This window comes from Orcinus orca, chromosome 8, assembly GCF_937001465.1.
Source record: "Orcinus orca chromosome 8, mOrcOrc1.1, whole genome shotgun sequence".
Taxonomy (NCBI): domain Eukaryota; kingdom Metazoa; phylum Chordata; class Mammalia; order Artiodactyla; family Delphinidae; genus Orcinus; species Orcinus orca.
Window position 1 is genome coordinate 53,127,235 of NC_064566.1, and position 16,068 is coordinate 53,143,302.

Here is a 16,068-nt window from a genome sequence, read left to right on the forward strand (position 1 = left end):
ATAGCCAGAGGTTTCTCTCTTGCCCTAGCATTGCTGCCAGCATCCGTATGGCTGCCTCTCACTAACGTGAGCACCCCCAGGGCAGGGCCGAGACTGACTGGTTTGGGTCCCCAGCACTCAGCAGTGTATAGATTCTCGGCGAAGTTTCTACAGAAACAGATGGAAAAGTAGAGGCAGCGTGAGGGCTTCAGGAGCCCACCCCTACCTAACTAAGCCCGATACAACCACCAATCAGAGGCGGGACCTCAGCATCTGTAGCCAAGGCGAGGCCTTGCCCAGAGGAAAACACAAACCCACGCCCGGCCCCGCCTGTCCTGCCCATGCCGGGGCTCCCGGCCCAAGTTCCTGCTGGCGGGCTGCACCAACCGCCGCGGGGGTGCGGCGAGGGGCGGGCGGAGGGAGCGGCAGGAATAACCAGGCAGCCCCTTGCAAGGAGGACTCGGCTTCGCGGGCCGCCCACCCGCGCCGAGCAGGGGCCTCCGAGCAGCTCTCCCGCGCCAAGCCGAGCCCGGCGCTCCCCCATCCCAACGCAGCTGGTGCGGCAGAGGTTGGAACAGCCGACCCCGCCCCTGCCGCGTCGGCCCCGCCCCCTTATGAGGTTACAAAGTGCCGCGCGCCGAGCCGCGGGCGCAGTGGCCGTGGCCGTGGCCGTGGCCAAGGCTCCAATTTCGGCCGCCGCTCGGGCCCGTCTGGCCGCCCACCCCCCGCTCCCCGGGCCGCAGCCGCCCCCGCGCTCCCGTGCTCGGCGCGAAGCCCTGGCCCAGGCGGCCGGGGCACGGGCCAGGGGCGCGGGGTCAGGCGGCTTCACGCGGAGCCCCGACTGCACCGGCTTCGCCATGAAGACCCTCATAGCCGCCTACTCCGGGGTCCTGCGAGGTGAGCATCGGGCCCAGCTGACTGGAGGGAGAGCTTTGACTGAGGAACCGTGCTGTCCTGTGAGAGCTCTCGGAGCTGGGCTAAGGGTCTGGGACATGAGCTGTTACAGCCCAGGGTCTGCAGGGCCTTGCGGGCTTTCTCCTGGGGCAGTGCAGCTGCAAGAAGGTTTTCAGGAAAGGATGTGATGAAAGGCTCTAAGGCAGGCAGGAGTGTGTTGGTAAGGTGGCGGCACGTTGCTGGAGGACAGGCCGCTATGCGGGCCGAGGTCCCAACCCCTTTCTTTTCTTTTTGGGATGGTTTGCCGCCCTCTCCCCCACCATCACTACCATTCTTCCCCCCAACTCACCTGGGTCTGAGATGAGGTTAGAATAATGGTTACCGGGTCTGATCCAGGCAACCTGGCATGGTAGTCACGTGGGCGCATTCTCCACTCTGGCACTCATCGATTTTGGGGACCTCTGTTACATCACTTCTCTTTCTCCAGCCTGTGAGATGGAGTGATAGCTGAGAACTCCTCTCCAAGCCCCAGCATTGCTCCTGGCCCCTGGCAGTTCCCACCCTCTCTCCTCACCTGGTGGATTAAGCTGTGAGGCACTGGATGGGGCAGAGCGGCAAGGGTTTTGCAATCCCCTGAAGCAGCCACCAGACAAGGAACATGCCTGGCTGGGACAGGTGTGCTCGCACTGTCTCCTTCCTCACACCCATTCTTCAGCCCAGGCTTGGGAGCCCACTCAGCAGCAACTGTGAGCCTGGCACACTTAGAAGGTGGGGCAGAGGACCCTGGGTGCCCTCCAGTGTGGCCCGGGCCCCTGTTCCACCGGTGTGCACCTGAGGCCCTCCGTGAATCAGGGGCAGAGTGGAGATCAAACTCCAGAGCTTTGCCCCCTCAAGGAAGAGCATCCCTTCCATGTCCCCCACCTCTCACCTGTACTTGGAGAAACTGAGATGGGAGGAGGCATGACCCACCCAAGGTTTCCTTAACAGGTGCCTTGGCCAGGGGATTAAATACAAATCCAGGAGAGCCTGGGACATTCTCACAGCTGTCCTGGTCTTGCTTGAATCCTCCCTCCCTCCACCTAAGTCTTTATTCTGCTTGCTGAACCTCTCCTACTTAGGAGTTTTCTTCAGTAACTAACAGTAGCCTACTCGACCCATCTTCATTATAAAAATAAAACATATGAATTATTGGAATTTTGAAAAATATAGAAAAACAGGAAGAAAATTTAAAACTGCTGGTTAATTGACTATCCAAAAATAGCTTCCTAAGAGCATTTTAGTATATTTCTTTATAGTTTTATTTGTACACATTATTTAGATAAAGTTCAAAGCGTGATGTAGATATAGTTCTGAATCCTGTTTTCTCCCTCTTAATGTTAAATCATGAGTATTTCCTTCTGGTACTCCAAATCACTTATAATATTCTAGTGGCTGCCAGGTAAGCACCCTGGAGCTGTATCACAGGTTAACCGTGTCTGGGGCATTGGCGTTGTTCCCCGTGTGACTGTTGGTGTGATTATCTGCCCCTCTTGGTCTGGGTGCTGCTCGTTGCCCTTGGAGAGGTACCGAGCTGCTGTCATCATCTTCTGGACAAGCAGCCTGAGCTGCCCCAGACACCCAGCCCTACAGCCTCTGACAGCCCCTTCTCTAACTTTAAAGAGCTTGTCTGTTCACTGTGCCATTTAATGCCCATAACAGGGGAAGGAAGGGACCTAGCCATGTTCATGCTTTTGAAAATGCTTTTGTCTCCAGAGAATGGGATAGGGATGCGCTCTGTGGTGGTCCTTCCTGGAGATCCCCTTCCCTCACCTCTGCTGTCCACAGGCTGTGAGCTCTATCTTCCAGGAGCAGGCGACCCTGACCTCCTCATTTTTGACCTAGGATTTGTAGTTCAGGAGGACTTCCAGTGAATGATTTTGACCAAGTCACTTACTATCCTGTCAGGAGCATTTCTCCATGTTGTTATCAGGTCTTGAAAACATTAAAAAAAGAAAAAAACTGGCTGCAAACCGTTCCATCATGGGATGTAGCAAGGGCTGGTATGAAATGCAAACCAATTACTTTAGGTGTCTGGGCTCCGCTTTGGTGAAAGACTTGGGTGGGGAAGGGAGAGAGCTGAAGGAAATCTTGTGTTATCTGGCATCTCCATTAGACCTGCTTTCTACATCCTTGGTCTTTGAAGACACTCCCCAGTGGCCTGGTTTGCCTCTGCCAGTGAGGTCCCATTGTTGGGAGGTGGTGAACACCCTGTTGGTGGTGGTATTCAAGGAGACCCATGGCTTCTGTGAAGGGAATACCTGTGATGGGTGAGATTGAAATAGATACCTTGGTGTCTGGTTTCTTGACCAAAAGCAAAGGCCAGCTGTGGGTGCATGGGTAGGTGGGTGTGTGCTGGAAGTGTCGGGGAGACAGGCGTCTCTGTTGGTATCTTCTAATATCTGAAGGATTTACCTGTGCCAGGGGTGGAGAATGCAGAGTTAGTCATATTCGCATCCCTGCCTTTGCCCCTGGATGTGAGGCTCTTCAGGTCAAAGCCCTCTGGTGCCTGCCTCTATCCCCAGGGTTCACCACAGGACCCAGCACGAAATGGTGGCAGCCCAGTAAAATCCTGAGCTGATTTGCTCTGTGAGGCTCCGAAAAGCAAGGCCAGGAACAGGGGTGGCATCATGGGGGGCAGATTTGATGTAATGGAGGAATCCTTTCTGATAGCTATTGAGGATTGCAACAGGTTTGGTGTGGGTGGGGATGGAGCTCTCCATCACTGGGAGTGTGCAAGCAGGAACTTGGTAGGAGGTGGAACTAAGAGGCTGGATTGTTGGAGGCTAACTCTGGAACTCAGGATTGACAGTCACCTAACCCAGTCCTAAATCATAGGATGAGAACATCATTCTCATGTCCCTCCCTCTCCCAATTCTTTATAGCTTTCTTTCCTTGCATACACCACTTCCCCAAATGCACAAACGCCACTTTGGGGCTATCTGCGCTACTGAGGGCTCTTCTGGGCTGGGAAAGGAGAGCCAAGAGTAATATCTTATTGGCAGCCTAGGTGATTCACTAGCCAGTGTGGAAATCCTGCCACACCCCCATCCTCCCACCCCTGATTTCAGCAACAAGTACTTGAGTCATAAAATCAAAGCTCTCTGGGAACGCTGCATCTGGCACGGCCCTCACATGACAGATGGGACACTGAGGGGCACAGAGAGAAGGGACTGGACCCGGGTTATCAAAGCCGGGGTTAGAACCCAGATCCATCTCCCAGTCGTTGGCCACCTTAAACCAAGAGAGAAGTGTGGTGAAGCCATGAAGGGCTGCGTGCAGGGCTCTCGCCACTGTAGGTGGTCGTTTCTTGAATGAGTGTAGGTTGCTCCCAGACCATGATGGGAGTGGCAGATCACCCCTTCGCAAGCTTTTTCAGGAAGCTCCCCCAACTTGCCTTGATGAGTACATGCACCACGAGCCCCAGAGTTTTGAGGCCAGGGGAACAGCCAATTGCCCCTCATCGTACTCCAAACCTTCCAAACTCCTCCTTGTGGCCGTGGAGCCCCCTGTGAGCAGTCCTCATGGCCTCACAACCTCGTCTCCTACCATGTCGTGCTCTAGAACTGCCAGGGGTCTTCCTGTTCCCCCAGCATTCCCACCAGTTCAGTCCTGCCTCAGGGCCTTTGCATGTGCTGCCCTCTGCCCAGGTCACTGCATGGCTGGCTTCCAACCATTCAGTCTCCTCTCAGAGGCCTTCTCTGACCACACCATCTGGAGAGCCGCCCCATCTTGTTTTATTTTTTATAGCCCCTCTCATTACCTAAATTCTCATGTGTACTTATCTGTTTAGGTGATTGTCTCCCCCAGAAGAATGTCAGCCCTTTGGGAACAGGGACCCTGTCTGTCTTTCTCAGTGTTTGTCCCAGCATTTAGCACAGTGCCTGGTGTATAGTAGGTGCTCAGTAAATATTTGTTGAATGAATGAATCATTAATGGGACCTCAGCCCTCCTGAGCACTGCTCCTTCCTCTTGGCAGGAAGCCCTGCTTTTTGCTTCAGTGTGATTTCTCAATTCTTCCTCAGGCCTCCTCTGTGCCCACCCATGCTGGGTGCTGGGCCTGCAGCTGTTCCCTGCTCTGGAGACACCACAGTCTCACAAGGAGCCGGTTCCAGGGCTGAGTGCCGAGGGCGGGGGGCTCACCACAGTTTCCCCCATTACTTCCAGGGCTTAGAAGCCAGAGAGCCAGGATTCCGGCCCTGGCTTCACTTCTGCTCTGGATATCTCACTCCCCCTAAATGGAAAATAGGATCAGAAAATCTCAAACTCTCAAGGATGTGAGGGTTTAGGTTAACACGAATGGAAAGCGCTTTGTAAACTAACTTGTGACTCGCCTGTTAGTCCTTGTCATTCATTTTGTGTGACACGTGCAACAGCCTCCAACACTATGGAGAGTGGCAGACTCAGCTCTGGGACATCCAGGAAGGCTTCTCACAGTGGGGACTCTCATGTGGGCCCTTCAGTTTATTGATGGAGCACCTCTGTGTGTCAGACTCTGTGCTGCACACAGGTCAACCCATGGTCCCTGCCTTTGAGGAAGTGAGACTAGGGGGATGACAGTGCACAGTGGTCCACATAGTGAAAGGGGAAGGAAGCATGGGTGGAGGCCTGGAGGTGAGGGTTAGGCAGCTAAATCATCCTGGGGTCAGGGAAGGCTTCCCGGAAGAGGGGACAGTCAATCTGAATATTGAAAGATGAACAGGTGTTACCAAGACAGGCAAGAACCTTCAGGTACAGGGACCAGAATAAATAGAGACATGAGATTTGTGTGGGAGGGAAAGTCTGACTGCAGGGTCTCTGGGCTACCAACCTGAGCTGAGGTCCTGGTGTGCTGAGAGACAAGGGAGACAGAGGTTGCTGTATCCAGGCCTGGGGTGGCTCGCCTATGCCCTTTGCAGGGGTTGGGGGTGGAGATTTGAGAGCTGCTGGGAGAGGCCGCTGGTGCACAGAGTTTCTTGGCCTCCACCACTTCTGGAGCCTCCTGGCTGTGGAGTTGCTGCTGGCAGTTTTGAGGGTTTAGGGCTACGAGTCTCAGTATCCTCATCTATAGAACGGGCAAATGCATGATAAGAATATCTGCCCGGGTTATGGTGCAGACCCAAGGAAGCTGAACACACAAACCCTTTGGGCAAATCGACAGAAGCAGGAAATGTGAATTCATTTCACTATTAGAGCAGATTTAGTGGCCAGGAGGCTCACCCTGCATCTGCCTCCCGTGTGACCTTGGGCAAGACCCTGCCCTCTTGGGGCCTCAGCCTCCTCGTCTGTACAGTAAGGAGGGCTGCATAAGGCAGCCCCCTTGGGTTCATTCCAGCTCTGCTGCAGAAATGTGATTCTGATCATGCCCCTGACGGCTGTGGGATCCTGGGGGTCAACCTCCTACTCATTCTTGTCCCCAACTTGTCCTTGTGAAAATGGGCTCATGTCCTGCTTGGGGCCCAGGTAAGTGCCCCAGAAGAACCTAGCTCCCCACACTTGCCCATGTATTGTGATAAGGGCCTATTTTGAGGACTCCTTGGTGGTGACATACCCACAAGCTGGTGGTGTTGCCATGGCAACCCCTCCCACTTCAGTAGCTATTTTTTTAATGTGTCAGAAGGTGGGGTAGTAGAGAAAGCAGGCCATTGGGGTCCTCAGCAGTCACCTCCAGGGTCCTCCAGGGACACCTTTGGGTCAGATGTCCCAGTGGGCCCTGTTTTAAGGACACCTAATTTGCTTTAAGGTTACCTACTTAAAGAACACCTAACCCTTAAAGGGGAGATTATTAGTCTTTCGAGAAAAGAAATCACCAGTGTATTGGGACCAGGTGAATGGCTGGCTAGTTGCCTCGGGGCCCTTAGCCACCATCTGAAGCTGGTGGAGGGAATGGAAGGGGTGGGCAGCAATTTTCCCTGCTTTCAGGATGGAGCCCAGGACTCCTCAGCCTGGCATTTCCAGTCCTCCATGGCTCACTCCCCCTGCACGTTCTCGACTAGCTTCACCCATTCACACGGTTGCTATGCTTCAACCTGGTTGAACTATTTGCAGTTAATTCCTCAAAGTTGTGCGCTCTCTCCCTTCCAGGCCTTTTCCAGTGCCATTTGTGGGACTCCAGTACCTGGGGTCCTGACCCTGCACCCCCCTCCTGTCAGCCTGGCAAACTTACTCATCCTTTACATCTCACCTGACCCATCCATGACAGCATCCTCCAGGCCAGTTGGGTACCTCCCGTGGATTCCCCGGCCCTGGCCTACCCTCTGTGCCTCGTTGTTCACAGCCCTGTCTCCCCAGCCATAGCTGAGGTGGGCAGCCCCGGGGCGGAGCTCTTCCTCCTACAAGAGCCCAAGAAGCAGAGGCAGGGCAGGGTGGCAGCTCCCACCCTAGAGCAGCGCCTAGCCTGGCCTGTGAAGGATACTCAGAAAGTACTCGCTGAATGAATGTTAATGTTTGGCCTCCACCCTTCTCTCCCTCCTTCTGGAACCTTCCACCGTTGCCCCTGCCTTTAATCGTGATCCCTCCAGCTAGAGGAGACCTTTCCCTCCTGATTCCCCAGAAAGTTCCCGTTTGACCCTCTGCCGTGGCACAGGTCCATCATCTCTGTTCTTGTCCAGGCCCTGTTTATTCATCGCAGGTCCCTCGAGCATCCAGCTGGCAAACATTGACCAAGCATCTGCTCTGTGCCTGACCCCATGCTGGGCACAGGGACCCAGATGAGCAAATGCACACTCTCTCCCTGAATGAGAAAGGCTGAGTGCAGGGCGAGGTGGGGCACATGGGGTGGGGGAGGAGGGCTTCCCCGAGGATGAATCAGCCGGGAAGGATGAGGCCCATCTCTGACGGACCAGCTTTCAGGGCCTGGTAGGTACCCAGTAAGTGTGAGCTCAGTGACTGAGCAGATTGGGCCTGGAGGTGACAGGACTGTGTTTGGAGGGATGGCAGGCAGGGCCAAGAGTGTAGGGAGACTTCCTCGAGGGAAGAAGGGTCTGGCTGAGCATGTGGTAAGGCAGAGAATGGGCACAGCTTCGTGTGCAGGGCTAGTTGGAGCCCAACCCAAGGCTGGGCCTCTGAGATCAACAGGCATGACCCTGCAGAGCCATGACTGTCCCCCATCATCACACGTGAGGACTCCTGCTGAAAGGTGCTTGGCGGGGAGGGGACCCGGAAGAGAGCTTGCCTCTGGCCTTGAAGATGTGGCATTTCTTTGGCACTTGGACTAACTTCCTGGACCTCAAAGGGTCTGCCAGGAGTCAGAATGTCCATCTCTCTGCCTCTGGCTCCCCTATACCCCTGGGCCCAGCCCTCTGGAGTAGCTTGGGGCGACTTCCTCACTGTCCACTTGGTAGCTGCTGGACCAGGGCAGAGCTTAGGTCGGGCTGGGCCCAGGTGTGGCATCCTTGGGGCTGCAGACGTGAGCAGGGTGACTCCCCCACTCGGGAACCTGTGGCGGCCGTCCACATCCCTGTGACCTCTCTGGCACCTTTCTAGCTCTCTAACAGAGGTGCCAGACGCTGTTTGCCCCTTGCCGTAAGTTGTTTGGATTCCTCCCAACAATTCTGGATCATAACAGAGGAGGATGCCGAGTCTTCGACAGGGGAAGTGACTTTCAGGGTCTCACACTAAATAATAGTCAGAGCCAGGGTTTGAATCCTAAGTCTACTGAGGCCAGTGCCTCTGCTCCAAGCAAGGCAGGGGTTGTGAAACCCACTAGACAGGGGAGGAAACCCAGGCTTACTTGGTAATTACCCCCCATTCACCCGGGTCTTTACTTTTTATGATACTCTTGCCTATACATCATCTCATTTAATTCTCCCAAGAATCTGGCAAGGTAGGTATTAGTCCCACTGTACAGACGAGGAAACTGAGGCTTGCACAGGAAGTGACTCACCAAGGCTGCACTTCCTGCGAGTTGGAGGTCAGGTTCTCCTGATGCCCGTCCGCCTGTCCTCTGCACCTTCTCCAGGCTGGTGAGCCCCTTCCCAGGATGCCAGTAGCTAAGGAGGGTAGAGGAGGCAGTGTGGGCCACCCAGAGGCCTGACCCAAGAATGTCGTGTGCTCCAGTGTCCCCGTGGAGGGGAGTCAGCCTTGCTCCATGCCTCCCCTCCACAGGGGAGGATCCTCTTGCCTATCCCTCTAGCTTATTTTTCTTCATAGCTCTCATCACTGCCTGATGTTACAGCCTACATTTATGTGTCGGTGCTTTGTCTCTCCCTCAGCAGAATTTAAGCCCCCTAACAGGTGAGAGTTGACCTGCTGCATTCACTGCTATTTCCCCGGTGGCTGGCACAGTGCTGGGCACCTCAGAAGTGCTCCATGCTTATCCCTGTCCCCACCCACCTCCTCCAGGAGCCTACTTTGGGCTGCTTGAGCCCTTTCCATCTTTCCTATTCTCAGCATCTGTTTTGGGTAAATGTGAACCCCCGTTCCTGGGTCACTGAACATTCTGGGTTTGGGCCTGCCTCTTTGTAACTCCGTCTGAGTCTCTATTCCGGCAGTTGCCCCCAACCCCGAGTGCCCACTTTCCTCCTCTTTGCCTCCCAGATCTTGTCTTCCAGGCCCTGCTGAGGCCTCGCCACCTCCTTGGAGCCTCCCGGGCCAATGCCCCCGCTCTGCTCCCTCTCCTCGTAACACACAACCTCATGAGCACACACATCTTGAAAAACTTTGTGTTTGCTCATCAATTCCCCTCCCACTCTGGTCAGTGGTAAAAGCCATGACGAGAGCTAATCACCTAACAGGTGTCAGTCACCTAAGAGATGCCAAATGGACCTACATGCATTTTTTATTTTTATTTATTTTTTTTACCTTCCCAACCACCCTGACAGCTAGGGGTTCTTACCTTCACTTTACAGATGAGAAACTAAAGCTGAGAGGGGCTAAGTGACTTGCCCCAGGTCACAGAGTTATGCAGGGCCAGGGCTGGCCCAGGGCCCTTTCTCAGATTACGGGGACTGGGGCTCAGACGCTGCCCCCTCAAGCCTGTGCGAGAGGAAGCCCTGGTTGCATCAGTCCTGGTGTGGCCTGGTCACTTTATCATCAGATGTTGGGCAAAGAGGCGATACACACCCATCCCCACCTGCCATGAAACTTGGGACATGGTTGGGACAGAGAGGCAGCCCTCCCTTCACCAGGGGTGTGTTCCTGAAGTCGGGGTGTAGACTGGCTTGTGTAGTGGGGACCAGCCCTCAAGAGCCTGGCATCATGGAAATGATGAGGGACTCAGAACTCAAATGCCTGCCGAGAGTCCTGGCTCCCCTATACCCTGACCTCAAGCAAGTGGCTTAACATCTTTTGGCCTCACCTTGCCTCAGTTTCCATCTCTGTAAAATGGGGCTGCCCATCCCTGCCTGTCTACCTTCCCGGAGAGTGCTGTGGGGCAGGGAAGCTCCGTATAGACATGGGGGCAGGGGGTTTCTCTCTGGGGGTAAGAGAGCTGCTCTGGGCCTCTCTGGCAGCTCCACTCCCTCTGCCCTCCCCAAGTCCAGGAGCAAAGGAGCTGTATAAAATAAATGGTGAAATCAGTGGTGCCCTGGAGCAGCTATTTGGATTGGTTACTGCCAGTTTCTCTTCATAGAATGAGTCAAGTTACTCTGTGGCCTGTCTCGTCTTCCTTCATGAAAATAAGACATCTGTAGGAAGTGGGTTCTGTTCTTATCGTGGGGTGAGGGAAACTCATGCTCAGAGAGTGCGAGAGAGGCTCACTTCCCCACCCCATCTCTGGGGTCCTCAGTGATAGGGCTGGGGGCCTTCCTGTCAGGCAGCTCAGTCTGACCTGGGCATCCAGGCCTTCAGCTGCCTCTGGGACTTCGGCATTTGTTGATTCATGCAATAAACCCCTATGAGCTCCTTCTCTCGCCAGCCTGGCTGAGCTCTGGGCACATGGATGAATCAGGTACCAGCCCTGGAACCCAGGAGACGCTGGCCAAGGAGGATGACCAAGGAAATAGACACTGGCTGCAGTGGGACCGGCGCTGAGAGGGTGCGCAGAGAGTGCAGTGTGCTGGCGGAGGCTGGGGGAGGGGTGACGAGAGAGCAGATTGGAGCTGAGACTTGGCCAGGCTGTGGCTCCCTGCTGGTCACACCCAGGACTTGAGGACAGTCAGGCTGGGTATGAAGGTAGTGGCAGTGGTGACATCTGATTGTAGCACTGGCATCTCTTACCAGCTTCTGCAGGACCTCTCCCAGCCAAAACTGGGGCAGAGGAGATGCTGACAGCTGAGTGGTGAGGTCTGGCAATGACCTGGGGGTGCCCAGCTGAAGCCCCACTTCCCATCTGCCGAGCAGCTGTACCAGGGCTATTGCAGGGTGGTGAGCCTCTAGGTGGTATCCTCAGGAGGGTGGACACCAGAATCCAAGCAGTCAGAGAGATCATAAAATTCATCCTCCCCACCACCATTTTATATATGGGGAAACCAAAGCCCAGAGAGGTGAAGTGACTTGGCCAAGGTGACACAGGAGTTGGTGGTACAACTGGGACTGGAACCCCAAGGCCTGCTACCATTTAACTTACTGCACAAGATGCCTGCTCCTCTAGAGGAAAATAGGTCATGCATTTTCTCCTGTCGCCTCCCAGCGTTCCCCCACTTTCTTTTGGGGAGAAGAGAGAAGGAACGTGGGGAGACCTGCAGCACAGGGACAGAACGCAGGCCTAGAAGTTAGGCCTGAATTGAGTCCAACTTTGCCACCCTCTGGCCAAGTGACCTTGGCTGTGTCACTTCCCTGAGCCTTTATCACCATCAAAATGGCAGTGATGATGCCAAACTCACAGGACTGGTGAGGAACCAGAGTGCCTATGGAAGTGCATTGGAGGCCCTGAAGCTGCATGGGCCGTGCGGGCCGCCTACCTGCCACCCAGCCCTACAGAGAGAGAGCCAGGGGTTGGGGAGGGGGGCCTGAGGATCAGCCAGAGCAGAGACCTGCTCGTCCTTTTGCTCAGCAAACCTTGCTGAGTGTTGACTCTGGGCAGAGGCCACTGGGAACCAAGCCATGGATCAGACCCAGGCCCTTGGGCAGCTCCCAGTGTGATGGGAGAGCGGACTTGTAATCAGCAGTCGGTACCAGGTGAGGGGCTGTGGGAACCTGGAAGGAGGACTCCAGTCCTCTCTTATTTCTCTGTTCTGCTGGCCTCTCCCAACTTCATGTACTGACAGTTTCTCTCCAAGATGGGTGGGGGCTGGTGAGATGGCCCTAGAGGGTTCCACGCTTGCATGGGCCTTAGAGCTGATAATGCCAGAGAAGGAAAGGTGACCTCTCTCCAAAGGCTCTCCTGTTTGGGTTTTGAAGGACGAGCTGCCTTATCTCATTGTTGGGGGTCATCAGGTGGGCAAGGCAAGGAGCGGCTTTCTAGGCAGGGGAGCAATGACTGGATATTTCTTAGATCCACAGGGGGCTTCCACTGGGCCTGTGGTTCAGCATCCTGGGCAGGCCAGCTCCCAGGGCTGGGCTCTGTGGTCAGCCAGGTCGGGATGGTCTGGCCAGGAGGCAGCCGAGTGGGCCCAGGCCTGAGGGGCACAGAGTGGCAGCACCCTCCCGGCCTCCCACTCCAGGCAGCCCCCTCACTGTGCCGCCCACAGGAACACCTGCCACTCCTCAGTGGACTTTGCATTTCCTAGTTAGTTGCAGCGCGGGCTATGGGCGGTAGTTGGGCCGAGGCAGGGAGGACAGACTGGGGAGTGTGGGAAAAGCCTAGCTCTGGCCAAGCTGCCCTGGGGCTTGTGGGAGCCCTTCAGGCCTTCTTCTTCTGTGTGGATAATAGGGTGACGGTTGAATAAGACAGTCTACATTTCCTGCACCCTGACTTTAGCTAATTGTGAGAGACCTGTAATAGCAGATGGACTTGGATTAGGAAACAAGGAAGAATTTTCCAGTTGTTTCAATGGGGGATGTGTCACCAATGTGGACTTACTCTGTGTACCCCACCTCCAAAGCAGGAGAGCTCCATGTAGTGAGTGCGACCAGCTCGTTGGTCCTGACCCAAAGGCAGGGGCTAGACAGCCCTTTCTCTGAGCACTCCTTAGACATTCCTCAAGCACTCTTTGGGGTCCTGTTTGCAGTAGGAAGTGGTCAGATGAGACAACGTCTGATGCCTTTCCTTCCATCACCTTTTTTCCCCTGCCCAGTAGAAGGTGGAGGCCCCCAGCTCCTCCCTGCATCCTTCCCCCACCCCAAGCTTACCCTACCTAAGACTTTGGACTGAGTGTCCTGTTAAAATGCAGATTTTGGTTCAGTAGATCCAGGCTGGGGCCCTGCGTTTCTAAACAGCTCCGAGACCACTCTGAGTAGGAAGGTGCTGGAGAACATTCTATCCTCTCTGCAGCCAAGGCACCCAGCCTGCCCCAGACCCAGGGCAGGGACTCGTCTCCCATGGCCCCTGCTTCCCTTCATCCCACACATTCCCAGTGGCGAGGGAATGACTTGGCAGGCCGGCCCTTGGATTGGGGTTCAGGCCTATGCCTGACCTTACTTCCCTCCCGCCTGTACTCCCCCAGTACACTCTCCCCACTTCTGAGCACAGGCCACCCTTGGACCTGCTGTACCCTGAGCAGGGGGCAGGGATCCTGGGTTCTGGCCCTGGCTAGGTAACCCTAGACAAGTCACTGCTCCTGTCCTCAGCGTCCCCATATGTTCAGTTGGGCTGTACCAGATGACCCCAGAGGGCCCTCGGGCTCCAGGATGGGGTGTTGGAAAAGTGTGAAGGTAGAAACGGCTGTGATGGTAGCATATTTACGTAGAGGGCGAAGGAGCAGTTATGCGCTAAACCCCTGGCATGCCTGTGTAGCTCAGCCTATCATCTGCTTGGGTGAGTTCACATACTTCCACCTCCGCCCCAGGTGTCCTGTGGAACGGTAGATGCTGCTGGGCACCCAGTATGTGCCATGCCCTGGGGATGTGGCTGTGCGCCCTCGAGGTCTTGCCTGAAGTCGCATAGCGAGTGGAGCCACGGTTGGCGCTGGGATCCGACGCTTCTGCCGTGCCAAGCCCCCTCCTTCTGCTCCACTAGACCAGGTGAAGGGGACAGGACTGACGTGTCTGCCTTGAGGCCTGGCGTTATTTACATGCCTCCCGAAAGTCAAAGTAATTGTTAACTTTCGGCAGATGAGGGTTGTGTCCCTTTCTAATCTCTGCCGTAACCTTGTTGAAATACAGATTTTGAAGAAACACAAGGGCTTGAGTGTAAGCCCTTATACCGTTCGCCCTCCCACTTCCACAGTAGGCCAGGGAGAAAGGTCACGAGACCCTCAAGGACAAGATTGTGACTCAGCGGGGGGCCTGGCAGAGTGGGTCGTGTGAAGGAGTGTTTGACCGGCACACGGTAGGTAGGCACTCGGTGAAGATGTGCTGAGCAAAGGGCGTGCAGTTGGGGCTCAGCACATGTGGAGTTTTGAAGGGGGGCACTCCTTTGGCCCAGCTGCCAGAAGGAATGGGCTATGTCAGGAGCCTCGTCCATGCTCTTCCCCAGCGCTGCCTCTCCTGCAATCACCAGGCTTTCCGGTCCCTCTGCCCATCAGCCGCTGGAGTCCAGGGTGTCATCTTGGGGCCACGGCCACAGAGCCAATTAACTGGGCACATCTTGTCCTAATTTATAGGCTTGCACTTGCTTGGTAGCAAACAGAATTGCAGCCCTCAGTGTTCCGAAGCTCACTGGCCACTGGAAGCAGGGGTTCCTGGCTGGTTCCTCTCTGGGCCCCAAGCTTTGGGCACTGAGATGAAGCTCAAAGTGTGAATCCCTCTGCAGGTGGTATCAGTGGCGTTGGCGGTGGGGCAGGAGGGCTCAGCTCACTGGGAAAGGGTATTAGTCCTGGAGATACAGGGGTGGGGCGTGGGTCAAGGATTGGGGGTGCGCAAAGTACACTTGGAGGAAAAAAACATTGCAGGTTGGATGTTGGCCCTCTGTCCTTGGCCTCACAGACACAGAGAGCAAAGATTAAATATTTGTACTAGATCCAGATAAAGGATAAAGACAGGAGTTTGATTGGGGTGAAGGGGAGGGAAGAAAACTGGCAACTATGGCAAGCCTCCCCCTAGCCTCTTTGGATACCCTGTTTGTTCTCCAAAATGACCCTTTGAGGGGGGACATCATTCCCATTGGGTATACATAGAAACTGGGGCACAGGGAAGCAAAGCATGTGAACAGCCCAGAATTATCAATACAAAACTGTTGTGTGGCAGGGCTGAGATGTGAGTCCAGATCTGTCTGATGTGTTGGCCTGTGCGCCTCTCATGTCTAGGAAGGTGTCTGTGGGAGATGGCTTGATGATGGGGACTCTGAGGCTGGAGGGAAGGGTGGACAGGCTGACATCTCTCTTCTGTCGCAGGCACTGGCTCCAGCATCCTCTCCGCCCTCCAGGACCTCTTCTCCATCACTTGTCTCAATAGGTCCAAGGTGGAAAAGCAGCTACAGGTCATCTCGGTACTCCAGTGGGTCCTGTCTTTCCTCATGCTGGGTAAGCCGGGGCTTAGAGGGTGAGGGCAGGCAGGGGCCACCTCCCCAGCAGATGTTGGAGAGGTGAGGGGTAAAAGCATCCTCCCACCTCCCACCTTTTGGGTCCCCGATCAAGTGCTCTACCCCAGGCACGTGTGAGGACTCACCAAGATTCACTGGGAGGTGGTGGTATGCTTCCCATTTTATAGATAGAAAGCGCAAGTCTCAGGGTAAGTAACTTGTCCAAAGTCACACAGATTTGGGTCCAGGTCTATAGGACCCCCAAAGCGTGGGCTGTTCCCACATGCTGCCCTGCCTCCCAGCAGACATTTTCCCACAGGTATGTTGCTTTGCCTTCGGGTGGTGTGGTCCTGGGATTGAGTCCTGACTCCACCACAAACAAGCTCTATGACTTTACACAGGTTCCTTGAACTCCCTGAAAGTCAGTTTCCTCATTTTGAACGTGAGGAAAACGCTGTCTCCCATGTCGCACAGGGCCAGGGCGCGGTGGGCCCCCAGTGTAGGGAGCTGCTCTCGGGAAGCGCCCTCAGAGCCCCCGCCCAGGCCTCATCCACCCTCTGCTGAGCACGGTCCCCAGCTGCTTCCTGCAGCCCATTCAAGGCTTCTCCTTGTCTCTCTCAACACCTCCCACTTCAGTGCTTTGGTTGCGTCTCCGGCAGGTCCAGGTTGGTGCCCCCGTCCCCTGGGTTGCCATCCAGACCGGGGTCAGGGTACCACAGGTTGTCTAGGAGGAGGAAAGG

The 16,068-nt window shown here is 55.3% G+C and overlaps 1 protein-coding gene across 5 annotated transcripts in view; it reads left to right on the forward strand.

Moving 5' to 3' along the window:
* Positions 1-305: 305 nt before the first annotated feature.
* UVRAG (UV radiation resistance associated) overlaps positions 306-16,068 on the forward strand; it is a 373,872-nt gene continuing 358,109 nt past the window's right edge. For 4 of the 5 annotated variants that reach the window (XM_049714244.1, XM_049714243.1, XM_049714245.1 and 1 more), the window contains exons 1-2: positions 306-876; positions 15,201-15,329. In XM_049714244.1, coding sequence (XP_049570201.1) covers positions 321-876; positions 15,201-15,329 — 685 coding nt within the window. In that variant the 5' untranslated portion in view covers positions 306-320. The remainder of the gene's footprint in view (positions 877-15,200; positions 15,330-16,068) is intronic. The other variant, XM_049714246.1, reaches the window with a different exon arrangement.